At 42.1% G+C, this 27,974-nt stretch overlaps 1 protein-coding gene across 4 annotated transcripts; it reads left to right on the forward strand.

Moving 5' to 3' along the window:
* ACOT9 (acyl-CoA thioesterase 9) lies at nucleotides 1-27,593 on the forward strand. 4 transcript variants are annotated; one of them, XM_081221631.1, is made up of 16 exons: nucleotides 1-219; nucleotides 5,177-5,274; nucleotides 6,419-6,445; nucleotides 7,049-7,094; nucleotides 9,426-9,596; nucleotides 9,852-9,889; nucleotides 14,143-14,226; nucleotides 14,603-14,706; nucleotides 19,914-19,987; nucleotides 24,903-24,970; nucleotides 25,440-25,551; nucleotides 25,715-25,805; nucleotides 25,983-26,068; nucleotides 26,481-26,568; nucleotides 26,718-26,868; nucleotides 27,292-27,593. In XM_081221631.1, the coding sequence occupies exons 1-16, from the start codon at nucleotides 200-202 to the stop codon at nucleotides 27,378-27,380; spliced, it is 1,347 nt and encodes a 448-aa protein (XP_081077757.1). In that variant the 5' UTR covers nucleotides 1-199; the 3' UTR covers nucleotides 27,381-27,593. The 4 variants fall into 4 exon arrangements, with proteins under 4 accessions (XP_081077757.1, XP_081077758.1, XP_081077759.1 ...); XM_081221634.1 differs by lacking the exon at nucleotides 1-219 and adding an exon at nucleotides 987-1,007; XM_081221632.1 differs by lacking the exon at nucleotides 6,419-6,445 and having other exon boundaries at nucleotides 3-219.
* The last annotated feature ends 381 nt before the right edge of the window (nucleotides 27,594-27,974 follow it).

Genomic DNA, 27,974 nt, shown 5'->3' on the forward strand with positions numbered 1-27,974 from the left:
AGCGTGGCCCCGCCCCCGGGCAACGAGGCCCCGCCCCCGCCCACGGCCGTGCTGCCAGGGTGCGGTCCTGGGGAGCAAGGTCTAGTCCGGCATCCGCGATCGCTCTCCCTCTCCCGCCTTCCATTGCCTCAACTTCCCTCCGCCTACCGGCGCGCCGGGCCCGGGTCTGTGGTCACGTGCACGGCGGCGGGCAAGCGCCATGAGGCGGGCGGCGCTGCGGTAGGTAGCCGGGGGCCTGGCGGGGCGCGGACCGGGGGGCGCCCACGCCCGCCCTCCGCGCCGCTTGCTGGTCCGGGCGGAAGGAGCGGGCTGCGGAGGGCGGAACTAGTGCCGGGGCTTTTGGGCAGAAAATAGGGCCGGGTGGGGAAGGGCGGCCGCCTACCGCGACCCCGCCGGCCTAGGGTGGGGCCCCGCGCCCCCCACCCCTCACCTTCGCGTATTCCGGCCCGGAGTTTGATGTTAAAAGCGAAGCGGCACTTTAAGGGAGGAAGTTGGGCGTTCCCTGAAATTCCTATCTCTTTGCTCATCAGGGGGGTGGTTTGGAGTTAGCCCCTTGTCAGAAAGCTAGTACTTAGGGTTGCACGTTCCTTTTCCGGTCCTCTGCCCTCCTTTGCAGAGCGTTTTAAAGGTTGAGTGCTTGACTGACTTGGACTCTGACTTAAGTGTGGGTAGAGATTGCAGGGCACCTTTTGGGCTTGCTGGACCTCAGGACTGTGTGACCAGGGCCCCTGGTGCTGATTGCACTTTACTTTTACTGAGCGGCAAGGCCGGTAAGGCTAGGAGGGGGAGTGGCTTTGATTGGGCCCCTTTGACAAGGAGGATGCCTTTTTGTGTAAGTCATCATCCCAGCTTGTCCAGTTAAGGCGTAGGGCTTTAGACTCCAGGGCATGTCTGGCTCTCCCCCAACCTCCTTCACCGGAGCACTCCGGCTGTTCCAAGTTCTTTCTGCCTGGTTGGGTCCCAGGGGGCTCACCCCTGTTGCAGCTTCTGAATTCATCCCGCTATAGGTATGCCAGCCCCCCCTGGTGTGGCCCACAGTGGTTCCGAGTGACAGTGATCCCCAGCAGTTCTCTTGGGGGCCCTGGATCTCTCTCATTGTCCCTGTGGACCTTGCTCTCAGTTGAAAAAGGTTCTCTGCGTCTCTCTGTCTCTCTTATTGTCTTATTTACTTCGTTATACTGTTTGAAGATGGGTTGAAGGTCATTACAAGAAGAGCCACAGTTGGCTTTAGCTTGCATTGGACATGATGTGACAGGCCTTCTACAAGCTCCAGGGTTTGGTTCATGTGTCTTCTCCCAGGAAACCTTCCTTGGTCTCTCCTCCCCCCCAGTTTGGAAGTCCTCTGTCTTTGCCCTGAACTCCTTATAAACCTGTGGCTCATTTCCTTTGAGTCCTGTTGAATCTTAAGCAGGTACTCCATTAGTGTCTAGAGAGAGAAAGAGTACATAAATGAATACAGACTGTCTGACATGATTAGGTTATTTGACTGGTGGGCAATCTTTGTACTTCTTTTTTCCCCCAACTCACAAAAGAGTCATCTGAATTTGTTTAGTCTCTAAATTGAGGCATTTCCCCAGAGTGGAGGGCATATGAGTGGCACTGCCTGTTTTTGTACTGAAAACTCTTCCCGGACACCCACCCTAAGCTTGGAACCCAGAACAGCCAAGACACTTACGTTCACACCTTCGTGCGACTTTTGTGACTCCCTTGGCTAGCCATGGAGAGGTTGGGCTCCGTGGTCTCCTTTTACTGGAAAGGTTGAAAATCATGGAGTCCTAGGGCCTGACTGTAGAGGCCTCTTGACAGTTTCTTCTAAAGGCCTAGGGATTTGCTGTAGGTAAAACTCCTGAGGGCTTCTCAGGGAATAAGCCATTAACCCTGAGGTACTGAGGTGTTAAGCAGTGATTGAACCATTCCCCTGCTCCCTCCACCTCAGTGTTGCATACATAAAGGGAAGTAGCCTGAGATTGTGAGAAGAGCAGTTTCCTTACATGTATGGTGTGTATGAGGTGGGGACGGATTAGAAGAGCTGGGCTCTATCCAGTGTGCCAGTTGACTGGCAGGGGAAAAGTCATCTAATTCCTTTCGGCCTCAAGTTTTTTCAGGAGGTTGGTCTGAATCACAATGTTTTAAGTCTAGGGGCCCATGGGGGTGTCAAAAGGGAGTGGTCTGTGAACCATCTGAAATAGTATATACCATTTTGTGTATCAATAAAAATGTATTCCCCCCCAACAACTACTGGGCACGAGGGTCCACAGGTTTCATTTGATTATCAGTAGGGATTATATCAAATTGTAGTGAAAAGTTACAATCAGCCGAATGTTCACAAGAGAATAGAAATTTATATACCAGTAATATATATATATTTTAAATAAATTTATGTATTTATTTTTGGCTGCATTGGGGCTTCGTTGCTGTGCGCGGGTTTTCTCTAGTTGCAGCGAGCAGGGGCTACTCTTCGTTGCGGTGCGCGGGCTTCTCATTGCGGTGGCTTCTCTTGTTGCGGAGCACTGGCTTTAGGCGTGCGGGCTTCAGTAGTTGTGGCTCGCGGGCCCAGTAGTTGCGGCTCACGGGCTTCAGTAGTTGTGGCATGCAGGCTCTAGAGCACAGGCTCAGTAGTTGTGGCGCACGGGCTTAGTTGCTCCGTGGCATTTGGGATCTTCCCGGACCAGGGCTCGAACCCGTGTCCCCTGCATTGGCAGGCGGATTCCCAACCACTGTGCCACCAGGGAAGCCCTAATCAATGATTTTTTTTTTTTTTTTTTTTTTTTTGCGGTACGTGGGGCTCTCACTGTTGTGGCCTCTCCCATTGCGGAGCACAGGCTCCGGACGCGCAGGCTCAGCGGCCATGGCTCACAGGCCCAACCGCTCCGCGGCATGTGGGATCTTCCCGGACCGGGGCACGAACCCGCGTCCCCTGCATTGGCAGGCGGACTCTCAACCACTGCGCCACCAGGGAAGCCCTAATCAATGATTTTTTAAAAAGCACTCACATTAGGCCTTTGCTGTGTTACAGGGATATGTTTTCAAATTTATTATGGCAGTACGCAACCAACAGGGCTGCAGGACCACAGTTTTCCAAATAATTTGGCCGAAGTGTTTCTCTGTATTCAGCAACTCCCTCTTTACTATCTCCGTTTGAGTCTCCATTCAGAGATGGTCCATTATAGTGCCTGGCTTATTTCCAAATTTCTGGTCATTTTTGACTTTTAGGGGAGGCTTTGGAGAAGCATGCCTTTCTGGAATAGAGTTTTTTAAGTATTTTTTTTTGGCTGCGTTGGGTCTTCATTGCTGCACACAGGCTTTCTTTAGTTGCTGTGAGAGGGGGCTACTCTTTGTTGCGGTGGGATCTTCCCGGACCAGGGCTCAAACCTGTGTGCCCTGCATTGGCAGGTGGATTCTTAACCACTGTGCCACCAGGGGAGTCCCCATGGTCAGGCTCTTAACCTCTGTATACTACACTGTTTTTCACTCAGGCAGGATGGGATGGTTTTCATCACTTTTCAGAAAATGCTGCTTCTTGAGGAACAAAACAGAAATGCTTGTATATATGTGTATTTACCCAAATAGGTGAGATCAGTTTTACAGCTCCTATTAGTTTGTGATGAGTATTCACAGTATTTAGCCATTCAGAGTCAGATCTCATTTCTTATATTGGGATCATCTACTGCAACTATTATTATTGCTAATTAATGTATCGAGGGCATGATTTTTTTGCTCTTTCAGCTAATAGTAGCAATGGAAGATTTTAGCTTTTTCCAGTGTGCTTTTTAAAACCTGATATATTCAGTTACACAACGATAGTTTCTGAGAAGGCAGAAGGAAGGACCACATGCTCTTGTTTCCTTCAGTGAGGGATTTGAACCTACAGAAAATACATAAAATGAAATAGTGAAAAAGAAAAAAGTTTAACTCATGTTCTGAGAAAATGCAAATTAGAAGGTCAAGAACAAGAAGACTGAAATATTAATTCACATATAAAAGTACATAAATGGAAAATTTATTGTGAAAAAATAAACCACAACTATGTAAGATAGAGGCTTGTTAGCTGTGTGATTGGAGAATAAACACAAAACCAAAACCCCAAACGCTTTAGGAAGCATTCCAGTCTAGTGAACCAGCAGGGATTGTATCAGGGCCAGTGTGATGAGTGGCTGGCTAAGGAGTTGAATTAGCCAGTGAGCATGTGCTGCTATTTTTGTGTTCTTTGCAGTTAGAGTAGTTGACTTGGTGAAAGGACCAGGATTTGTTCTAGTAGGACAAGTATCAAAACTACATGGAGATTTTACCAAATATTTTTACTCAGAGACTCTTCCTGTATGCTGTAATTCAGAAGAGAAATCTATAGTAAATTTGGGCTCTAAAGAAAATTTAAAATATGCTTTTTAAAAATAGGTTAGTCATCATTGGACCTGGCATTAGGTAGTAAGAATTTACTAGTCACTTGAGCTAGAATGAGTAAGAGTATCTGGGGTTCTCAACCTTTTCAATGCCTTGCCTTCTTCCACTGTGCTCTCAACAGATCAGTTTGTCAGTCCCTGATACTACACGTGTGTTATCCCTGATAGGATAGTGTGTGGTTAGGAGTCAACAGTTAAGCAATAGTGAGCCAGAATCAAGTTAAACAACTTATTTTGGGAGAACAGTTTTGGCACATTGGGGTAAATAGCTTTGACTTTATTCCATTGGGGAGTAGGAAATTTCTGCCTAGGTCCAATAAATACTCTCTGAGTAATCCTGGAAAGGGTTAATTCTGTTTTCAAAGTTGATTGACTTATAATTGGGTTTAGCTTATTTATTGAGGAAGTATGGTATGACAATAACAAAATAAATGTTCATAATTCGTTTACTCAGCTGTTTACCAACTTGATTCTGGCCTTCTGAACCTAATAAGAATAAATCCATTAAACCTGGTTGATATCTTTTATTTATTTTGTAGATCATTACCTAATTGGTCTCTGCTCTCAAGAAATGTTTACTATGATTGGAGAGATGATTTACGGAGTAGCCTCGTACGCAAATATACATACACTTGCGAAACATGTAAAGACCCTATAAGACAGTATTTACTAAGGGTGAGGGATGGCTGAGTGCTCTGGAGGAGGCACAGGTCTTTGGGGTTGCCAGGGAAGAAGTCATGGAACCTTCTTGAAGCGTGTTTCATCTTGTTTTGTAGGCTTTGTACCCTGAGCAAAGGGCTGCTTGCTCCCAGCAGAGGACTGACTCAAGGATCTCAGAATCCCGAGAAACAGAGAGTCTTCCACATTCATGAAGGCAAGCATGGGTGTTTACCTTTTAGGCCTATGTGGGGGGACAACCCTGCTTTATTTACGAAGCATGTAGATAGACAGTTTAGGGCAAATGAGGCATACTAAAGGTAGATCTTTCATAAACTTCTCACTTAGAAAATGACCAGGATAGCTTGGGGTAGAAATCACATACAGTACTTGAGCTTTGGTTCCTGGGAGCCTTGGGGATTGAGCTCTTTTAGTTAAATGATTTCTGCTTCCTTTGTGTAGGTACTGAAGTGGAAGGCATGGAAAAAAGAGATCTAATGCATAAGCAAGAGACAGGTCCTTCAGTTGTACCAACAAAACGCTCCTAGTCTATAATTTTGTTAGAGGGACCCTGTTAATTGAAGTTAATTTCAGTAACTAATCCATATGCAAACTATGGATGTCTTTGTCAATGTAGGAATATTCATTATAATGAAAACTGGGACTTGTTTAAAGGGTCCAAATAAATATATATGTATATATATAATTTAAAATTCTGCTTTGTTTCTTGGCCCTCAACACTTGCCTTTCTTCTTACACTGAATATAAACTAGTAATAATCATTTTATGTCACTGAGCATCAGTAGTCTGTGTACTACTTGGGATACTTTCTGTCCATTCTTTTATTCAAGGAACTCAGGAGGAAAAAAAATCAGAAGTAAGACTAATTTACTAATGGATATTTTTGGTACAGTACTACTCTATGATTTCATTGTAATTAGAGTTTGCACCTAATTTATGGTATATAACAATTGTGGGTGTTTTTTTTTTTTTCCTTTGGCCGTGGCTTGCAGGATCTAAGCTCCTTGACCAGGGATTGAACCCTGGCCCTGGCAGTGAAAGTGCCAAGTCCTAACCACTGGACCACCAGGGAATTCCCTATAACAATTGATAGAAAAATCAACCACTTTTTCATGAAAATTAAGATGTATGTTCATCTAACCATATTTGGTTTTGATCAAATATTTCGTTGTTGAAGGACCAAGGATTGCTATAGTTAATTTTCTGTAACCAGAATATGTATTTTAAAATGATAGGAAAAAAACACATGAACTCAAAACATTATTTAAAATCCTATAGATTTATTTTTTAGTATTGACTTACTACTGCTTATCTAATTTATTTCCCCTTTATCCATATAGCATGTTCACCAATACATGTGAATCATGGTGTGTGTGGTAATCAGTATCAATTTTTTTATAAGTGCTTAAATTTTTTTTCTCACTAATTCATTCTTGCACTTTTGGGCAATGGGCATTAACTAAACTTAAATTGCTTTTTTTTTGCCTTTCCTTTTTTGCTTCATTTTTCTTGCCTCAACTTTTCTAACATTTAGGGTAGTATACATATATGAGAAATCAATTAGAGTGAGACTCAAATTTTGATATTAGTCTTAGTCCCGCTGCCTATAAGAAGATAGGCAGGGATTCTGTTCATAATATCTCCATCATAAAGGGACTCCTACCAACACTGATACAGCCCCAGCAGATGAATAATTGGAGTTATCCTTTTTTGCTTGTTTGTATAAATCCCAGTGATTGACACAAGGATATTCTTTTCTGCACTAAGGAGACAATAGTTGTTTCAAGTTTTCGGGAAGCAGAGGCCTGATCCCTTCCCTGAGCTGTTTGCTTTGTGGCATTAAATGGAAATTCATGGATCTTTGAAGCTTTTGAGTGCATGAATCGCTTTTCATAGTTCTTGAGCTTGTTGCCATAATCCATTTCTCACTTTCTTTGTTTCATGGAATGACCTCTTTATTTTTGTTTCAGTTCGAGATAAGTTGCGGGAGATAGTAGGAGCATCCACAAACTGGAGGTATGTGCTCTGTGTTTATTCGTTCTTCTATCCCTAAGTGGTGTGCTAGGCAGTGTTTAGGCTCAGTTGATGGTCCCACTGTAGGAATGGGGGGAACCCTTTGTTCAGAAATGGGTTGAGAGGTTTTTTTACTTGGGGGAGAAGATCAACATTCCAACATACTCATCAGTTGATGCTTTGTTGTCATAAAATCATGTAATTTACACATACTCTGCATTTTTCAAAGTGCATTCCGCAGTATTACCTCACTGATTCTCAGTGAAACTTGTGATGTGTTTATGACATATGTTCCTGTTCTTTTTTTGCACGTGATGAGATTGAAACTCAGACATTGAGTGATTGAGTATCAGGTTTGGGACTTGAACCCAAGTTTCCTGGTTTTTCTATTTCATGCACCCTGATTACTGCTTATTGTCAGGTCACAATTAACCAGGCCTCCCATACAATCTTTCTCTTTTCTCTTAGTATTTCCCTGCTTAAAATAGGATAATATCCCTCTTGGTGCATAGAATTTTGAGGCTAAAATGAGATAAAAAGAAAAAGCATAATAACAATAATAATCTATTTGGTATAAAAATTATCTAATGACTTCTTCTTATCTCTTTATTTGAAAAATTTCAATTTTCTGAAAAGTAGAAGAAATAAATACCTTTGTTCCCACTATCTGAATTGGATACTTATGAATGTTTTTCCAGATTTGTCAATATACATATACTGGCTAAACTATAAAGGTATCGTGACACTTCAGCTCCAGTTATATTCCAACACATCTCTAATAAATAAATATATTTTCCTATGTAACAAAATCAGCAGTCGTGCATCTCCAACAAATAAGGTATTCTCTTACATAATGAAATTGACAGTAATTCCCTAATAGCATATTATTTACCCATATTCAGAATTCCTCAATTGTTCCCCACATATCTTTTATAGCTTTTTAAAAAAAAATCAAGATCCGGTAAACAATTGCATTACTGCATTTCGTGGTTATGACTCTTTAGTCTCCCCTAATCTAGAATAATAGTTATCCCTCCCTCCTTTTTTTTTCCCCATGAGCTTGATTTTAAAGAGACCAAGCCATGTGTCTTGTTAAATATTCCACATTCTGGATTTACCTGGTGCCATTTAACTTGTTTGTCAGTTCCCTCCCTATATTTTTGTAGGCTACACTTTTCTGGCAATAATACTTCATAAGTAAAGCTTAGAAAAAGTGATATTGTCAACATTTTAGTTCCCTATCCCCTTGTCTCTCTCTTTTCTTCCACCTTAATCGTCTCTTCTTTTTCTTCCCTGTCTCCTTTTCATATTCTGTTCCTCTTTACCTTTTGCTCTGCCTTCCAAACTTCTTTTGGATATACTCCATTTTCCCTCCTCTGTCTCTCCTTCCTGAAATTGAAGGCAGAGAGAGAGAGAGCTGGGGCACAGAGGATACGAGACTTGTCAAGGTGAGAAATGGGAATATGGAGTTCAGTGGCTATGTTGTTCTTTAGTGCAGATATATATATATTATATATATATATATATATATATATATATATATACGTACATATATTTACACTCTATTATGTCCATTTCTGTATTTTAAATTTCATTTCAAAGATTCTATTCTTGAATACACTTTTTTTTTTTTTTTTTGCCATACGCGGGCCTCTCACTGTTGCGGCCTCTCCCGCTGCGGAGCACAGGCTCCGGACACGCAGGCTCAGCGGCCATGGCTCACGGGCCCAGCCGCTCCGCGGCATGTGGGAGCCTCCTGGACCGGGGCATGAACCCGCATCCCCTGCATTGGCAGGCGGACTCTCAACCACTGCACCACCAGGGAAGCCCTGACTACACTTTTTTTTTTTTTTTTTTTTCTTTTTGCAGTATGCGGGCCTCTCACTGTTGTGGCCTCTCCCGTTGCGGAGCACAGGCTCCGGATGCGCAGGCCCAGCGGCCATGGCTCACGGGCCCAGCCGCTCCGCGGCATATGGGATCCTCCCAGACCGGGGCACGAACCCGTATCCCCTGCATCGGCAGGCGGACTCTCAACCACTGCGCCACCAGGGAGGCCCCCTGACTACACTTTTTGATGAGGGTGAATATATAGTTCGTTTGGATATATCTATATCACTTATAAGTGTATTTTTCTTATCTACTAGCCTGAGAAATTTTAACAGAAATTTTTGATTTCACCAAGTGGCAGGTAGGAAGGGAAGGAAGGAAAAGGAGATGAGGTAGGTCCAGACCTGCTATTTCCTCTTTTGGTGGTGTCTGACTGACCTGTATGTCACTGGAGTTGGGGGATAGCACTGTCCTATGTTTTATGAAGCTTGTGTCCTTTCTTTTCAGAGACCACGTGAAAGCAATGGAGGAAAGAAAATTACTTCATAGTTTTTTGGCTACGTCACAGAAAGGACTGCCACCTAGGAGAATGAAAGACAGTTACATTGAAGTTCTCTTACCTTTGGGCAGTCAGCCTGAATTACGAGAGAAATACTTGACTGTTCAAAACACTGTAAGGTAACACGGCACTATTTCTGTTTGTGTCATTTGTTTTTATTTTATTCCTTTCTTTATTACAACTTTGAGATATAATTCACACATCATACTGTTCACTTATTTAAAGTGTGTGATTCTCTGGTTTTTCATATATTTAGAGAGTTGTGCTACCATCACCATAATCAATTTTGGTAGATATTTATCACCCCATAGTGTTATTTTTTAAAGGGTGATCATTATGATTTTCATTTCATCACAGTTTTCTTTATTTCGCAGGTTTGGCAGGATTCTTGAGGATCTTGACAGCTTAGGAGGTACTGATATTTTAGTATTTTTAAACTGGTACTTACAGTAATACATTGAATCCTCTGGCTGGAAAGGGTCTTTTTTTTAACATCTTTATTGGAGTATAATTGCTTTACAATGGTGTGTTAGTTTCTGCTTTATAACAAAGTGAATCAGTTATACATATACATATGTTCCCATATCTCTTCCCTCTTGTGTCTCCCTCCCTCCCACCCTCCCTATCCCACCCCTCTAGATAGTCACAAAGCACGAAGCTGATCTCCCTGTGCTATGCGGCTGCTTCTCCCTAGCTATTTTACATTTGGTAGTGTATGTCCATGCCACTCTCTCACTTCGTCCCAGTTTACCTGGAAAGGGTCTTTTTATTCTTTAACTTGCACAGATGAAGATATTCTAAACGAGCAGAAAAAGAAGGGCATCTCCTACTTCTGAGTTGTTATAATTATTTAATTAAATTTACCGAAAAGTTGCAGAGTACAAGGAGTTGTTCTTCCCTGAATCGTGTGAGTATGTTGCTGACACGATGCACATCACCCCCAAATATTTTCACGTGTATTTCCTACAAACAAGGACATTCTCCTTCATAACCACAATATAACCCTCAAAATCAATAAATTAACACTGATATTTAGACAGTCTAATCCTCAGACCCTATTCAACTTTGGCCAGAGGTCCTTTATAGCAGAAGGATCCAGTTCTGGATCCAGTTCTGAATCACATGTTGCATTTAGTTGTTGTGTCAGGGATAGTTCCTCAGTCCTTCACTGACTTTAATGACCTTGATACTTTTGAAGGTTATGGGCCAGTTCTTTTGTGGAATTTCTCTCAATTCGGGTATGTTTGATGCTTCCCCAAAGTTAGATTTGGGACTTGCATCTTTGGCAGGAGTGTCCACAGAAGGAATGCTGTGTTTTTATTGCATCTTAGCAGGTAGTGCATAATTCTAATTTGTCCCATTACTGTGATGTTAACTTTGATTCCTTGATGAAGGTGGTGTCTGCCAGGCTTCTTTGCTGTAAAGTTACTCTTTTCCCCTTTGTAATTAATAAGTACCTTGAAGGGAGGTACTTTGAGACCTTGTAAATATCCCATTTTTCATTAGACTTTTATCAATTACTTTAAAATCAGTATGGACTCAGGGATTCCTATTTTACTGAATGGATTGTAATATATTACTATCATCAGTTTTGATGCTCAACTTGTCCCAGGACTGCCCTTTATTCTTCACGCTGGCTTCTGTGGATTTTTTTTTTGTCTGTGTCCCCATCATTCTTTGAGCACTTCCTCACTTTCTGGTGCATCATTTCTAGGCTCATTTGTACTTTCCCTGCCCTAGTCCTGGAATCAGCCAAATCTCTGAGGAGCCCTGATTCTTTTTAATGGAGAATGATATTTAGAAACCAAGATCTGGGTGCTGGGAGTTGTCATTGTTGCTGGGGTATCACTATTCCTCTGTGCTTTCAGTGGATGAGCTGGGGAATATATGCACGTACATGTACATTTACATCTATACCTGCCTGCCTGTATGTGTATTCCTTCCTTCCTTCCTCTCTCCCTCCCTCCCTTCCTTCCTCCCTCCCTGTCTCTCCCTCCTTACCTATCTACCTACCTGTCTGTCTGTCTGTCTATCTTTCGGAACCCTGGGTTCATACTGATAGTTCCAATTCTGATTCAACCACAGGTTCATTCTTAATTCCTCCCTTTTCATATTTGTAATTCCCTTCTCCAGCTGGCTCCATTATCTGTAGTACATTTACTTATTTGATCAGTTCCCCCGTATGTAGCCAATTTCATATCGCCGCCACCCGGAAACCCGCATGGATGCTCCCCTCACCTCAGTGGGATTCTGCTCCATCCCAGGTCCCCCTCCTCATTGTGCTCGGGCTGCGGCATGCTGGGCCATCGCTCTCGCTGCCTCCCTGCGTATCTTCCTGACCTCTCTTGGGCTTCAGCACCCGACTCTGGGCTGTCTGTCTTGCTTGCTCCTACGTAATGGCTTTTGGACTGAAATGTTGGGAAAGGGTTTAAAAAAAAAGGCTCTAATAATCTTTAAAATAGAGACACAATCCATTGTTAGGCTCACGGCTAGCTATATTTTTCTTCAGATTAAATAAACCTGCTTTAAAATTCTTACTGGCCTTTTAAAAAAGAATCACACACACACACACACAAACACACACACACACACTCACTTGACTTCGGTTTACTTAGGTGTCCCTATATATACAAACTCCCCTGCCACTACCCTGTTTTTCTTCATCACCTCCTGTTGATGGCCAGTCCCTTTCACCTGTTCACTTGATTCTATTCCTTCCGTTTCTTCAAGGAACTTGCCTTATCACGTACCCTGAAGATATCTCCCTTATATCTCAAGCCTTTTCTCAACCTCACTTTTCCCTTAACTTCTAAACATATTCAAGGCTCTTGCATCTTACAATGAAAAATAGATAAAATCTCCTTCCCGTATAACACTCTCCAGTTTTCTTTCTCTGTCACTTTAGAGCTAACTTTGTGTTCTGGCTTCTGCTCCTCCATGCCGTTGTCCCCTTTACTGTGTGATCTCATGGGTGCTTCTCAGGGTTTACCTGACGCCTTTGAAGCTCCTCGTGATGTCGAACTCACCCCTGGGCTTTGGTGACATTTCCTCCTGCCTCTCAGGCTGCTACTTCCCAGTCTCCTTTGTAGATTCCTCTTTCTCTGTTGATCCTTTAAATGTCGCTTATCTTCAGGGTTTTGTCTGCTGCCCTTTTTGTTGTTGGTGTCTGCACTTTCTCTGTAAATAATCTTCAATCCCAGTGCTTCAGTTGCTCTCAGCATGTGGAATACTTAAGAAGCTACATTTCCTGGCCTGCTTTGTGAGTTGCAGACCAGTTTGTCCTCCTGCCTACTGGCCATCTTCGTTTGGATGTGCCGTGGATGTCTCAAATTCAACTTGTTGAAAACAGTCCATTCTGCTGTTCCTGTGCTGTATTCTCTTTCTCAGTGAATGGTACACCATCTTCACTCGTGCAAGTTAGAAACCTGAGTTAATTCAAGGCTTGTCAAGCCTGCCTTCTTCTTAGCTCTTGGATCTTTTCTCTTGCCTTCACTTCCACTAATGCTGTGGAAGGTCAAACACTTAGGATATCTTTTCTGGGTACCACAAGTTTTTTGAATGGAGTTTCTTGCCTTTCGCCCCTCATCCCCCCAGTACATCCTTTAGCAGGTGCATGGATGAAAGGGTTTATTGTTACTCAACAAATATTTATTGAGCACAGACCCTGTCCTGAGGGTTGATGATAAAAAATTTGTTTTTAATAAATTTATTTATTCTTTTATTTTTGGCTGCATTGGGTCTTCGTTGCTGCACACGGGCTTCCTCTAGTTGCGGGGAGTGGGGGCTACTCTTTGTTGAGGTGTGCGGGCTTCCCATTGGGGTGGCTTGTCTTTGTTGAGGAGCATGGGCTCTAGGCGTGTGGGCTTCAGTAGTTGTGGCACGCAGGCTCAGTAGTTGTGGCTCACAGGCTCTAGAGCGCAGGCTCAGTAGTTGTGGCGCATGGGCTTAGTTGCTCCGTGGCATGTGGGATCTTCCCAGACCAGGGCTCGAACCCATGTCCCCTGCTTTGGCAGGAGGATGCTTAACCACTATGCCACCAGGGAAGTCCCGATGATACAAATTTGAATGAATCATAGGGCAAGCAGGGAGACCACTATAAAGAAGTACAGTACAATTTTAAATGAGTTGATATTTGTAAGATACATAGAACCAGCTTCGCACCTTTAAATGCTTGTTAAAGTATGGAAAGACAGGTAACGACAGGGTGGTGTAGGAGCTGAGGGTGATACAGGGAAGGAGGGAGAACTCTGAGCCAAATAATAGCTTCATGATTAAGAAAGAGTCAAGAGGAAAACAGGTAGCCGAGCCCTTGTGATTTGTTTCTCTTTTTTGAAGATGTCTGATGCTGTCAGACTCAAGTGCTGGGGTCTTTTTCTGATTTAGGCACCGTGTCTCTGTTGAGTGGTAATAAGCCACTTGGCAGGCCTGAGCTTTGGGCTTCAGTTTCCTCACCAAATCTAAAATTGAACAGTCAGAGTAGAGGATTCCCAGATCTCTTCAATGTATAAAAAAGTCTTTGGTTCTAGGAAAAGACCACTAGTGGAATATGGAGGATTGGGTCTTCAAAACCAGGTAAGACTTTTTATGGATTTCAGGGAGTAAATTGTGAATGTTAAAAAATAAATTTGCTTTTCCTTTATTTGGTTCTCTTCTATTTTCCTACAGTTCTTATTTGCTACATGCACAACAAAATTCATTCGGCTAGGATGTCTCCTTTATCGATAGTTACAGCCCTGGTGGACAGGATTGGTAAGTGATATTATTTTCTAGACATACTTAGAATTTTTAGTAATTACAAAATATTATTGAGATTAGAGGAAATGTTTTCCTTTTATGGGGGAATTTTTATGTATATATGTGCATATGAAAATGTCTTGATTGCAATATACCAAGATATTTATTATAATTATCTTTGGGTAGAAGAGTTTTGCATGATTCCAGTTTTATTTTTTATATTCTTTGCATTATCTAATTTCTCAAAAATTATTTTTGAAAAATTATTTTTAGTTTTGAAGACAAAAAGGAAATATAGTGGAATTTGCCAAAATTTCAAATGAAATTGTCCTTTTACAGTATAGAACATTGGAGTATGGTTTGGGCTCAGGTTGATTTTTCTGTTTTGTAGATATGTGTAAGAAGAGCTTAAGCCCAGAACAGGACATCAAGTTCAGTGGCCATGTTAGTTGGGTTGGGAAGACGTCCATGGAAGTGAAGATGCATATGTTCCAGGTGTGTCTGCGCCCGAAGACTGCCCCCTTGTTCCAATACAACCAGCTAGTCTCAGTGAAAGAAAAGCTTATTCACCTGTCTATCCATAGACAGATATATAGTTCACCCATTTATAGAAAAACAATTCAAGTTCACGTCATACAGATGGTGTGTTATTAATATCCTCCTCCTGGACAAAGACTGACATGTAATTTGGTGTTTATGCTTACTGTTTATTACTTTGAAATCATATGAGGCTCCATGTTAAGGTACTTGTTTCTAGTTTTGCCCCAGAGAATTTCCCTACAGTCTGAGTTCTGTTAAGCATGAATGGGATTGGTGACTGTTAGTTTCCTAGGGCAGCTGTAGCAAAGTACCACAAACCATGTGGCTTAAAACAACATAAATTAATTGTCTTAACAATTGGGAGGCTAGAAATCCAAAATCAAGGTCTCAGTAGGACCATGCTCTATCTAAAACTTGTAGGGGAGAAGTCTTCTGTGCTTTCTTCCTAGCTTCTAGTGGTTTGCTGGCCCTTTGGCATTCCTTGGCTTGTAGTTGTAACACTTCAATCTCTTCCTTCTTCATCACATAGCATTTTTCTCTTGTGTGTTCGTGTCTCTTCTCTTCTTTTATTTATTTATTGGCTGCGTTGGGTCTTTGTTGCTGCATGTGGGCTTTCTCTAGTTGGGGCGAGTGGGGAGCTACTCTTTGTTGCAGTGCGTGGGCTTCTCATTGTGGTGGCTTCTCTTGTTGCAGAGCATGGGCTCTAGGCGTGCGGGCTTCAGTAGTTGCAGCATGTGGACTCAGTAGGTGTGGCATGTGGGCCCCTAGAGTGCACGGGCTCAGTAGCTGTGGCTTGCGGGCTCTAGAGCACAGGCTCAGTAGTTGTGGCGCACAGGCTTAGTTGCTCTGCGGCATGTGGGATCTTCCTGAACCAGGAATCGAAACCACGTCCCCTGCATTGGCAGGCGGATTCTTAACCACTGCGCCACCAGGGGAGTCCTCTTCTCTTCTTATAAGGACATCAGTGATACTGGATTAAGAGCCCACCTACTCCAGTGTGACTTCATCTTACCTGATTACATCTGCAGCAACCCTATGTCCAAATAAAGTCACGTGCACAGGTACTGCGGGTTAGGACGTCAACATATCTTGTTGGGGGACACAGTTCAACCCATAACAGTCACTGAGATTACTACAGCAGTTAGGAACAGCCTCTCTAATGAGCAAAACTCAGAATAGCTATTATAAAGAAATGAAGAAATTTGTCAAGAAAAAGTACCTCAAAGAGGATAATAGTACAGAAATCAAATAATTCAGAGTATGTTCAAGATTTCATTGTGAAAACTTACTTAAGAGTGACTTATTCAGTTATGTCAGGGTATTCAGTGGATCTGTCATTCAGATACATTTTTTTCTATTATGGAATTATGAAGCATTTCATGTTTTGGAAAAAGCCTGAAGGTTGCTCTGCAGTAATTAAAGTTATTTGTCAAAATAGGTAAGTAGTTTTTTATTTGATGCTGTATGTAAACAGTTGAATTTTTTAACTTCCATGTTGCTGTAACTGACAGTAATACTGCTTTTAAAGCAAATATTGTAAAGTTGTTGGGGATGCTGCTCTGATTTGTTTGCACCTTTTTTTTTTTTTTTTTTTTTTGCGGTACGCGGGCCTCTCACTGTTGTGGCCTCTCCTGTTGTGGAACACAGGCTCCGGACACGCAGGCTCAGCAGCCACGGCTCACGGGCCCAGCCACTCCGTGGCATGTGGGATCTTCCCAGACCGGGGCACGAACCCGTGTCCCCTGCATTGGCAGGCGGACTCTCAACCGCTGTGCCACCAGGGAAACCCTGTTCGCACCCTTTTTTAATCTTCATGGTTGATGCACAGTGGATTCCTGGCATAAGACCTGCTTTCTAAGGAATCTTGGACAAATAGGTTGAAAAAGAGATACAGGAATTATTGGGAAGAGAGAGCCAGTGAAAATCAGTGCCAGAGAAGTACAGACATTTGTTTTAAATTTGCATTTCTCATTGGCCATTTTGATTAATAACTCACGGCTTGAGTGATCCTTTATTCCAGAGAGGGAGCTTGGCAATAGGTACCCTGCCTCTGGTTTGGCTGAAATGTAAGTTCAAATCCCAGCTCTGCTGCTTATTAGCCATGTGACTGTGGGCAAATTTCTTGCCTTCTCTGAGATCCTGTTTTGTTATCACAGAAACCACTAATCAAATGTTGGCAATTATATTACTTTATCGTCATTACTATGGAGGTGGTCCCAGATCTCTTCTAGGCTTGACCGTCAGACCTGCCTTTTGGGGTTCCTGTTAGATCTCTCTTCCGAGTGTGCTCTCGCTACCTCAAGTCCAGTGTGTTCCAAACTGAGTGCATCAGCTTCCTTTCCGATCCTGACCCTCCTCCGGTTTCCCCTTTGCCACCCTCCCATTTCTCCCAGCTCCAAACCTTTGTGAAAGCTTTAATTTTTTTTCCCTTTCCTGTGCAGCCTTTTGCCAAGTCTTGCGGAGTCATCACCCACAGCTACTCACCAGAGTCCTTTCTTCCCCTTCTCCTTGGCCTCTGTGTTTCATTCAAGCCCTCACTGCCTCTTGTGTGAGTACTTTAGCTATCTTTTAATTACTCTGCCTGCCTCTCATCTGTTCTCTCTCTGTTAATTTTACACATTTCTTCCAGATAGATCTTCCAAAGCCGATCTTCAATCACGTCTCTTCCCTTCTCAAAACCCTTCCGTGACCATTATCTGTGGATCAAAGTCTAAATTGCTTTGACTAGTTAGGATCGAAGGTGCTCCATAAACTAGCACCAACCTACCTTTGCAGCTGTATTCCCTCCAATTTACCGTTCACACACCTTCTTGGAGCGCACAGCTGGAGACCTTGAGCGTCCTAAGAGCAGAGAGTTATTCACCTTGCATCCCCGGTGCTCAGCACTAGTGGATGTTCATTGTAATACACTGGGACGTAAACAGTAGGTGAGCGGATGAGCCTCCTCGTGCACACTTCTCCCTTTGCCGGGATTCCTTGCGCTCTGGCTCTGCATATCCATATTCCACCTGTGCTTCTGGGTCACTTCATGCTCGAAACCTTCCCTGATCTTTTCAGCTCATAGTACCTGTTCCTTCCCCACGCCTCCTTCCCTCTGACCTCCTCTCCTGGTACCTGCTGTCCTCTGCCCTGCAGAGCTGTATGAACATCTTTCTTCCACTCGACTATGTGCGCCTCAACAACAGGATCCGGGTGTGAGTCACCTCGGCCACTTCCTGACGGCGTTCATTTAACGTTGACTTAGCAGTGATTTATGGAGTGCCCCATCTGTGCTCGGTGTACAGCAGTGAGCAAAGCAGAGAAAGTTCCATTCTCTTGGAGTTCACACTCTAGTAGTGCTCAGTAGTTAGCTGCCTCAGTTCATTCGTCGGCAGTTGGCAGCCATTGATCTGGTATCTGCTGTCTGCCAGTCTTTGTGTCAATTGCTGGGAAACAAATGAGAATAAAAATGGTCTTTGTTCTCAAGGAGCTCTTGGTGCAGTAGGGAGACAGACACATAAATAAATGATTATGATATAGTAAATTATTACGCACTATTTCTCAACAGGGGCACTATTGGCATTGTATGTGGGAAAATTCTTTGTTCTGCAGCACCGTCCCCTGCCTTGTGCGCTGTTTAGCTCTTTGGTTACCCCTCGCTGCGCTAGTAATGTCCCCCAGCTCATGTGACAGCCATCACTAGCGCTGCACATTTCCAGATGCCCTCCGGGGGGTGACATCTTCCTTGCTTATGTTGAGAACCACTGTCAGGAGAGGACTTTGTTTCCACTTAGGTGGCAAACAAAGGAGGCAGTGATGAACTCTGCCTGGGGAGTAGGGCTGGGGCCGGGGAGGGGAGGAGTGTCTTGAGGAATCCGGCCCTGAGGAAGGCATCTGGCAGAGGCCTGGAGGGGAGGTGGTCAGGTGACAAAATGGGACATTTCAGGACCTCCAAGTTGTTAGCTGTGGCTAGAGAAAGGAATGCAGGCATGCCAGGAGTGTTTGGTGAATACCTAGAGTGGAATCTGGGCTCTGTGGTGGAGGCTTTACATAGAATGCCAGCAGGCGTAGACCAGATGCCGGGGTAAAGGAAGACCTCTTGCAAGGTTTGAACAGGACAGGGAAATAGTAAGATTGGTGAGACTCTTCTGAAAGTCGAGGGGGAAGGCTCATAACGGCCTGAACAGGTAGTGGTGATGAGGACTAGTGTGGGTTTGTTGAGGATGGAACCAACTGTACCCTCAGGTTACGATATGACTTGATGATATGACTCTCCTGGAAGTACAGACTTCTGTACTTCTGTACTTCTGTACAGACTTCTGTACTGAAAAAAAATACCTTAAAATCTCAATGGCCTCTGCATCGTAAATATTTAGCTTAATCCACAGAATTCTCATTGATCTTACCCCTTCTTGGAAGCCCCTGTGCCAGGCTAAGGAAACAAACACATCCTGGTAGTTGGCACACTCAAGTTCCCTGAAAATAGAAATGTCTGGGAGAGCGATGGGAGGTCCGCCTGGTTGTGTGTGCCTTTGGGAGGACAGGTAGGCCTGGAGAAAGCCAGCGTTCTGCAAGATGCGGGACGCTTAAATGATGATGATGCACAAGGTCCCCCCCGTGACCCTTGCCCTTGGGTCCCAGTCACTCACAGCTCCAAGGCCCATAGTTTGTGCTCATCCCAGCACTTCTCACCCTGTGCACTGTTTGGGTTTTTGGGTGTCTCTCTCCTCCGCTAGACCACAGACTCTTTGCTCTTGCTGCCTTTTCCCCCCTAGAGCCCAGTTGTGTGCCTGGCATCTCAGCAGATGGTGGTTAGTGAAAGCACTCGTCCTCTTTTGCTAATTTCAGCCTCTCCCGAAGCCTGTGATATCAGTTAGGATTGTAGTAGGTTTTCCCAGTAAATGCATTTCTTTCTTTCTTTCTTTTTTTTTTTTTTTTTTTTTGGCAGTACGCGGGCCTCTCACTGTTGTGGCCTCTCCCATTGCGGAGCGCAGGCTCCGGATGCGCAGGCTCAGCGGCCATGGCTCACGGGCCCAGCCGCTCTGCGGCATGTGGGATCTTCCTGGACTGGGGCATGAACCCGTGTCCCCTGCATCGGCAGACGGACTCTCAACCACTGCGCCACCAGGGAAGCCCAGTAAATGCATTTCTTACATCTGCATTTTCTTTCCTTTGTTCTCTAGTTACACGACAATGAATTTTCCCCTGTTTTGGATGCGACATTTGTAATGGTGGCTCGTGATTCTGAAAACAAAGGGTAATTGCGGTTTTTTCCTAATTCTTTATTTTGAAAAATATCAAAGATACGTAAAATTGAAGAGAAGACTTTAATAAATTTCTAGGATACCATCACCTAGACTTAAGAGTTTTAAAATTTTGCCATATTTCTTCTTCTGTTTTTTTTAAAGTATATTATTTTCTTTATAATATTTTAAAGCAAATCCCAGACATAATGACATTTCACCTCTAAATACATCAGTGTAGGGCACTGCTTTAAAAATGAGGCTATTTCCTTAAATAACTACATTACCATTAGCACACCTAACAAAAATAATAGTAAGTCTTTAATATAGTCCAATAGTTCATATTCACTTTTTCCCAAATATCTTTAATGGCTTATTCAAATCAGGATCCAAACAAGGTCCACATATTATATTTGATTTGTATATCTTGTAAGTCTGTTTTTTTTGTTAACAGCTTTATTGAGATATAATTGACATACCATACAGTTCATCCATTGAAAGTATACAATTTAATGGCTTTTAGTATATTCATAGAATTGTGCAGTCTCTTCAGTCTGTTTTAATCTGGAATGGTTGTGTGTCCCCACTGTCCCCTTATCCTTTCATATCATTAACTGGTTGAAAGCCCAGATTGATTGTTCTTTACAGTGTCCCACTTTCTGGATTTGTCTCATTGCTTCCTTGTGGTATTTTGTTTTTTAACTTGTTTCACTTTCCCTAGTATTTTCTGTAAATTGAACTTAGGTCTAAACCTTGATTAGATTTGAGTTCAGCGTATTTGGTGAGAGCATTTCGTAGGTGATGATGTCTCTGTATCTCATATTGTATCATGTCAGAAGGTATAGATTGTCCCACTCATAGTAATGCTGAGATTAGTGTGTGGGTTCAAGTAGGGGCACACTGTAATTTTTGCCTTGTGTAGTTCAGTTTATCCTCTTACGATCAGCAATAATCTACAGGTGTAGTACAGTACAAGGTGTATCCAATGTATCCAATCTTATGAACAGCTAGTTTCCCATCAGTCTTCCTCCAGTGCTTTTAATGTCTTTTGCTGATCATTGCTTTTATCATTTTCATTAGGGGATGTAAAATGATTCTCAAATTCTGTCATTTCTTTCTATATTTATTAGCTGGAGATCTGTAAAGAAGAGTTTTCCCTTATCAACTAGGGCAATTTGATTTGTAAAGGAAAGTTAGGATCAGTGTTTCATTCTTGCTTTTATTTACACATTTACTAGCTAGTGATGACATAGTTTTTCTACTATTTTGCTTTTTAAAAAAGTATCATTGTGCGTTCATGGATTTTAATATAGTAAATGTGTTTTAATAAATTGCAGCCATTGTTCTTCCTGTTTCTCAGAGTGAACATCTTTGGTCAGTGGGAACTCCTTTAAGTTGGCTGCTGTGATAAGCTATTTTGACATTTCCTAGTTAGTCTTTGATAACTTCCTGCTCTCTGGTACAATGAGATGTCTTGGACTCATCCTGTATATTTCCTGCCCCAGGGCTGGAATCAGCCATTTTTCCAAGGAGTCCTCAGGTTCCTTTTAGTGGAAAACTGGTATTTAGACACCAAAATCTGGGTACTAGAACTATACGTTGTTAATAGTTTGTCATGTTTCTAGGCCTTTTCAGTAGACAGGGCTTGGATATATGTTGAAAAGCAAACAAAAAACCTCATAAATTTATAGTCATTTCCAAGTCCAGTTTAACTGTACAGACTTTAACACTTTATCTTTTTTCTCTTACATTGGATTCTTGGTTTCCTAATGCCAGTTACACCCAAGGCATTCAGACTGGGAAAAACTAATTATGTGTGTGGGAGTGGGGTGGGGGGGGAACGTTACAGGATTGCTGTTTGTACAGGATGGAGTCTAGAGGCCTATGGGAAGTCTAATTTGTTTTAGAAACTTGAGTTAGGAGTCTGCAGTGAGAAATCCCTTCTGCTGCATGGAAAGCTGACTTGGAAACCCGACTTAAGATTTAAAAAACCCCTTGGTGACTGATCCTAGCAAAGAATCCACCCATCTTCTCTAGCTCCTCTCAGCAGCTCCAGCTGACCTGCGGCTCCTAGGGGCTGCCCTGGGGCTCCTTTTCCAGCACTGAGGGCGTTATGTAAAGCTTCTCTCCCAGCTGATGCATTCTAATTTTCCAAACTGCCATTTCTGTACTTTTGTTTCCGTTTTTCTTTCATCCAACCTTTGGATTCTACCACAGTGAAGTACTGTCCCTTTCTCAGTGTTTTATTTTGGAAAATTTCACATCTACAGAAATGTAGAAAGAATAATGCAATGAGCACCCATATGCCCTTCACCTAAATTCTCGAATTAACATTTTACCACATTTGCCTTACTCTTGTCCTTTCTCAATAAATACAAACATATATACTTTTACCCCTGGAATTGTTTCAAAGTAAGTTTGAGATGACTTTACCCTAATTCAGCAGGCATCTCCTAAGAATAAGGCCATTCTCCTACATAACCTCAGTGCCTTTATTATATCCAAGAAATTTAATGGTGATACAATTATATTATCTAATATATGATTCATATTCAAACTTTGCCAGTTGTCCCTAAAATATTCTTTATAACCTTTTCCCCTGAGTCACGGTCTGATTAAGGACCATATATTATAGGCGGTAATCATGTTTCTTTAAATAATTCCCCTTAAAATAATCCCCCTGCCACTTTCTGTCTTTTAAGACATTGACTTCTTACAATTTTTTATTGAAGTATAGTTGATTTACAATGTTGTGTTAGTTTCAGGTGTACAGCAAAGTGATTCAGTTATATATCTATATCTGTATCTATATCTATACCTATATTCTTTTTCAGATTCTTTTCCCATATAGGTTATTACAAAATATTGAGTATAGTTCCTTGTGTTATACAGTAGGTCCTCATTAGTTATTTATTTTATATATAGCAGCATGTATATTTTAATCCCAAACTCCCAATTTATCCCCCTCCCCCAGTTTCCCCTGTGGTAACCAGAAGTTTGTATTCTATGTCTGTGAGTCTATTTCTGTTTTGTAAATAAGTTCATTTGTATCATTTTTTTTAGAGTCCACATATAAGTGATATCGTATGATATTTGTCTTTGTCTGGCTTACTTTACTTAGTATGATAATCTCTAGGTCCATCCATGTGGCTGCAAATGGCATTGTTTCATTCCTTTTTGAGTAGTATTCCATCGTATATATGTACCACATCTTCTTTATCCATTTATCTGCCGATGGACATTTAGGTCGCTTCCATGTCTTGGCTATTGTAAATAGTGCTGCCATGAACATTGGGGTGCATGTATCTTTTCAAATTATGGTTTTCTCCAGATATATGCCGAGTAGTGGGATTGCTGGATAATATGGTAGCTCTATTTTTAGTTTTTTAAGGAACTCCCATACTCTTTTCCATAGTGGCTGTACCAATTTACATTCCCACCAACAATGTAGGAGGGTTCCCTTTTCTCCACATCCTCTCCAGCATTTATTATTATTATTATTTTAAAATATTTATTTATTATTTACTTATCTTGGCTGCACCAGGTCTTAGTTGCAGCATGCGTGATCTTTAGTTGTGGCATGCGAACTTCTTAGTTGAAGCATGCATGCGGGCTCTAGTTCCCTGACCAGGATCGAAACTGGGTCCCCTGCATTGGGAGCTTGGAGTCTTACCCACGGGACCACCAAGGAAGTCCCTCCAGCATTTATTATTTGTAGACTTTTTGATGATGGCCATTCTGACTGGTGTGAGGTGATATCTCATTGTAGTTTTGATTTGCATTTCTCTAATAATTAGTGATGTGGAGCATCTTTTCATGTGCCTTTTGGCCATCTGTATGTCTTCTTTGGAGAAATGTCTATTTAGATCTTCTGCCCATTTTTTATTGGGTTGTTTGTTTTTTTGATATTGAGCTGTATGAGCTGTTTGTATATTTTGGAGATTAATGCCTTGTCAGTTGCATCGTTTGCAAATATTTTCTCCCATTCTGAGGGTTATCTTTTAATTTTGTTTATGGTTTCCCTTGCTGTGCAAAAGCTTTTAAGTTTAATTAGGTCCCATTTGTTTATTTTTGTGTTTATTTCCATTACTCTAGGAGACAGATCCAAAAAGATATTGCTGCAATTTATGTCAAAGAGTATCCTGCCTATGTTTTCCTCTAGGAGTTTTATAGTATTGGTTTTACATTTAGGTCTTTAATCCACTTTGAGTTTATTTTTGTGTATGGTGTTAGAGAATGTTCTAATTTCATTTTTTTACATGTAGCTGTCCAGTTTTCCCAGCACCACTTATTGAAGAGACTGTCTTTTCTCCATGTATATTCTTTGCCTCCTTTGTGATAGATTAATTGACCATAAGTGCATGGGTTTATTTTTGGGCCTTCTATCCTGTTCCATTGATCTATATTTCTGTTTTTGTGCCAGTACCATACTGTTTTGATGACTAGTTTTGTAGTATAGTCTGAAGTCAAGGAGCCTGATTCCTCCAGCTCTGTTTTTCTTTCTCAAGATTGCTTTGGCTATTTGGGATCTTTTGTGTTTCCATACAAGTTTAAGAATTTTTTGTTCTAGTTTTGTGAAAAATGCCATTGGTAGTTTGATAGGGATTGAACTGAATCTGAAGATTGCCTTGGGAAGGCATTGACATTTTTGAAGAGTCCAAGAGTCCAGGTTGTCTTACAGAATGTTCTACAACCTATATTTGACTGTTTCCTCATAATTAGAACCAGGTGAAACATTTTGGCAAGTAGCCATATCCTTTTACACTGTGAACTTTCTAGTGTGTAGATAAGTGTGTAACCAGAAGACTCCCCTAACTGTTCAGAGTTCTTATGTGAAGCAGTCAGTAAGTGTTACCCAAAATGAACACCTTCAGTTTTTATTAGGTAATGGCATGTCTTAAAATTTTTCTTTTCTTTTCTTCTCTTTAGGCCGGCATTTGTAAATCCACTCACCCTTGAAAGCCCAGAGGAAGAAGAGCTCTTTAGACAAGGAGAATGTATATTAATTTGTTCATAATAAGATACAATTTAAAAAGCACATTAACTGTACTGCAGAGGAGATTATTTAAGAGTATGTATGGACTCCTCATACCAGTAAAGTGTCCACAGAGTCCATACTTTGAACGGTTTTTATTGATGATACAATATTAAGTGAAGTAATTTGTTTTCTCACATTTAATGAAATGGGAAATGTATCTTAATGAGATAACTGCTGGTTGGGGCTGTAGGTCAAGGTGATTATAAGTGGTCTCACACTGAGCAGACATGATTTCCATCTGAAAGCAAAAAATCACTGAAAGTGTTATGTAGCCTCAGCAGGCTTCTCTGGGATAGATGTGAAATTTCCAGTGGGCTTTTCAAAATCTGGAAATACTGCGTTTATAGGATCTGAGGCAGCCCCGGTTGGCAACCCAGTGCTGTAGTGTGGCCCTCCTGATCATAGCTCCTTATTGTCTCCTGTTCCAGTGAACAAGGGGACAAGGGTCGCCTTCAGCTCCATGTCATTACTGAAAATGGCTCCCACTGCTGAGGAGAGGACAACCATACATGAGATGTTTCTTAACACGCTGGATCCAAAGTAAGTTCGGACGGTGAGATTCCTGCTTGGGAAAGCATGTAAACCTTGGCCTTCTCCAGAGCTACACTTGCTTGAACATTATTGGGCATTGTTTGCAAATATTTTACTTTTCAGCAGCAAAACCATGGTATTGACAGGGTTTACTCAATCTCCATTTGTACAGGACTATAAGTTTTCGAAGTCGAGTTTTGCCTCCTAATGGAGTGTGGATGGAGAATTCAAAACTGAAGAGCTTGGATATTTGCCACCCTCAGGTATTGGAATTTAGTGAAAAATCTTCTAAACAGGATAGCTTGGACTCATGACACTCATCTAAGAGTTGACATGCCTTCAAACTGACCTCTGTTCTATGGCATTGTGAATTCCTCTGTTCTACAGATTCAGATCATCACAGGGCTTGTATTTATTAATATTTATTTTATGTCCTGTAGGAGCGGAACATTTTCAATCGAATCTTTGGTGGTTTCCTTATGAGGAGAGCATATGAACTTGGATGGGCTACTGCTTGTAACTTCGGGTGAGTTGGATTTAAGGTAGTCTTAACTCCTGAGAAGCCGTTTATACTGCCTCACTCTGTGAAACATTTTGGACCCATCTGGATGTGTTTGGGAACATATTGTGTTTTTAAATAAATGCCACACTGGTACCAGGTGGGTTTGATCTTTATTTTAGAAGGCTCTCGCTCTGATGTTGTCACTTAGTACATTAAATGCCTGCTGAGAAAAAGGGGTGATGATACGCAGAAGGGAAAAGATGATTTAGGTACTGATCTGGTCACAGTGTCATCTCTTACCATCTGGTATGGTTATTCCCTCCTTCTCTAGGTTTATTCTTTGATCATTTAAAGTTTGTTTCAGCTGATTGTCAGGAAAAAACTAGAGATCATCTGAATTTTGCAGTTGACCCCAAGTACTGTGTTTTCCCAATAGTGGTTCCCGACCATTTATAGTCACCGTGGATGATATCATGTTTCAGAAACCTGTTGAGGTTGGATCATTGCTGTTTCTTTCTTCGCAGGTAGGTGTGTGATGAGAGATGAAATACAATTTTTATTATTTGGGCCTAGAAGAGAGGTTTTTATATTCTAAAGCCACTGTTTCTCTTATGACTGCTTTCTTCCCCCTTCCTAATGCAATTAACTAACTATGGTGTCCATAATCGCTTAGGTTTGCTTTACTCAGGGAAATTACATTCAAGTCAGAGTACACAGTGAGGTGGCCTCTCTACAGGATAAAGAGCATATGACCACCAATGTCTTTCATTTCACGTTCATGTCGGAAAAAGAAGTGCCCTTGGTTTTCCCCAGAACATATGGAGGTAAGTGGCAAATGACTGCTTGTCCCTAATGAGGGGAACTTTTAAAGACATTTCTCTCCTTTTAAATTGTTGTAGGAAGTACTCTGATGCCCATCAGCCCTAGAGCATATCTTTAGGGGATTGTACTTTTGAGATTCTGCAGCCCTGAAGGCCAGGATGCCTCATGGCATTCAGGTGGCCATTGCTGCTCTGCCTGCCTGGCTGTTGTCTGAAGGGCCAGTGTCAGCTGCAGGCAGCCACTGGTGGTCAGGACCGGTCCAGCCAAAGGGCCGGAGTCGAGGCACTCCCTGGCCCAGCAGCACACGCCTGGTGCCAGTTTTGAACTTTCATTGCTGTCCCAGTGTTCCCAAGTAGTTTTGTGTTTGTACAGTGATTTTCTTAGGTGCTGCACGTGTCTCCAGAGCTCTCTCTCTTATATTCCAGAGTCCATGTTGTATTTAGATGGGCAGCGGCATTTCAGCTCCATGAGTGCACCAGTGACCTTGAAAAAGGACTGCCTCATCGAGCCCTAGGAAGACTGCGTTTGTTAAAGGCCAGTGCCCCACAGTGACATGGTTCCTGATGAAGGCCTGAGCAAGTGTATTGCTCTTAGTGTTTATTCTCATCCTCCATAGAGAAGAAGGATGTATTCAGCTTTTAGGTTGATCAGAAAAGTAGAATGAGAGAATGGCTGGGTGGGGCAGAGGGGGAAAGAATTATTGAATAATAAATACTTTCAAGACAAATTGTGAACCTACCACGTTTCCTCCTGTCTAGTCAGGAAATGAGGGCCGAATGCCTTTTTATGTGACTGGACATATTCTTTTCTTACACATATTGCAACCATCAATCTACATGGTTTCGTGCCAGGGCATTTGGAGGGCATTCTTTAAACCTGACCTTTACTGCAATTCCCCTGTATTATTTAAATCCCATCAACCCTATGTGATTCCTTTGTATTTTTGCCTCCTTCTATTTCCCAGCTTTTGTTGTTAGCAGAGGTTAGATGAAAAGTTGTAGTAAAGGGATTCAACAAAAGACACAGCATTTGTAAGTATTTGTGGGAAGCTTTAGATCTGAAACCGTACCAAGGAAACACAAAAGACCCCGAATAGCCAAAGCAATCT

Source organism: Mesoplodon bidens, assembly GCF_964165515.1.
Source record: "Mesoplodon bidens genome assembly, chromosome: X".
Lineage (NCBI taxonomy): Eukaryota > Metazoa > Chordata > Mammalia > Artiodactyla > Ziphiidae > Mesoplodon > Mesoplodon bidens.

Bases quoted from the DNA above. Each gene is read 5' to 3' on its own strand.
- ACOT9 (XM_081221631.1), top strand. From the start codon at position 200: ATGAGGCGGGCGGCGCTGCG. The intron at 14,227-14,602 runs GTAAGTGATATT...TCTGTTTTGTAG, and splicing joins AGCCCTGGTGGACAGGATTG to ATATGTGTAAGAAGAGCTTA. The intron at 25,806-25,982 runs GTATTGGAATTT...TATGTCCTGTAG, and splicing joins TGGATATTTGCCACCCTCAG to GAGCGGAACATTTTCAATCG.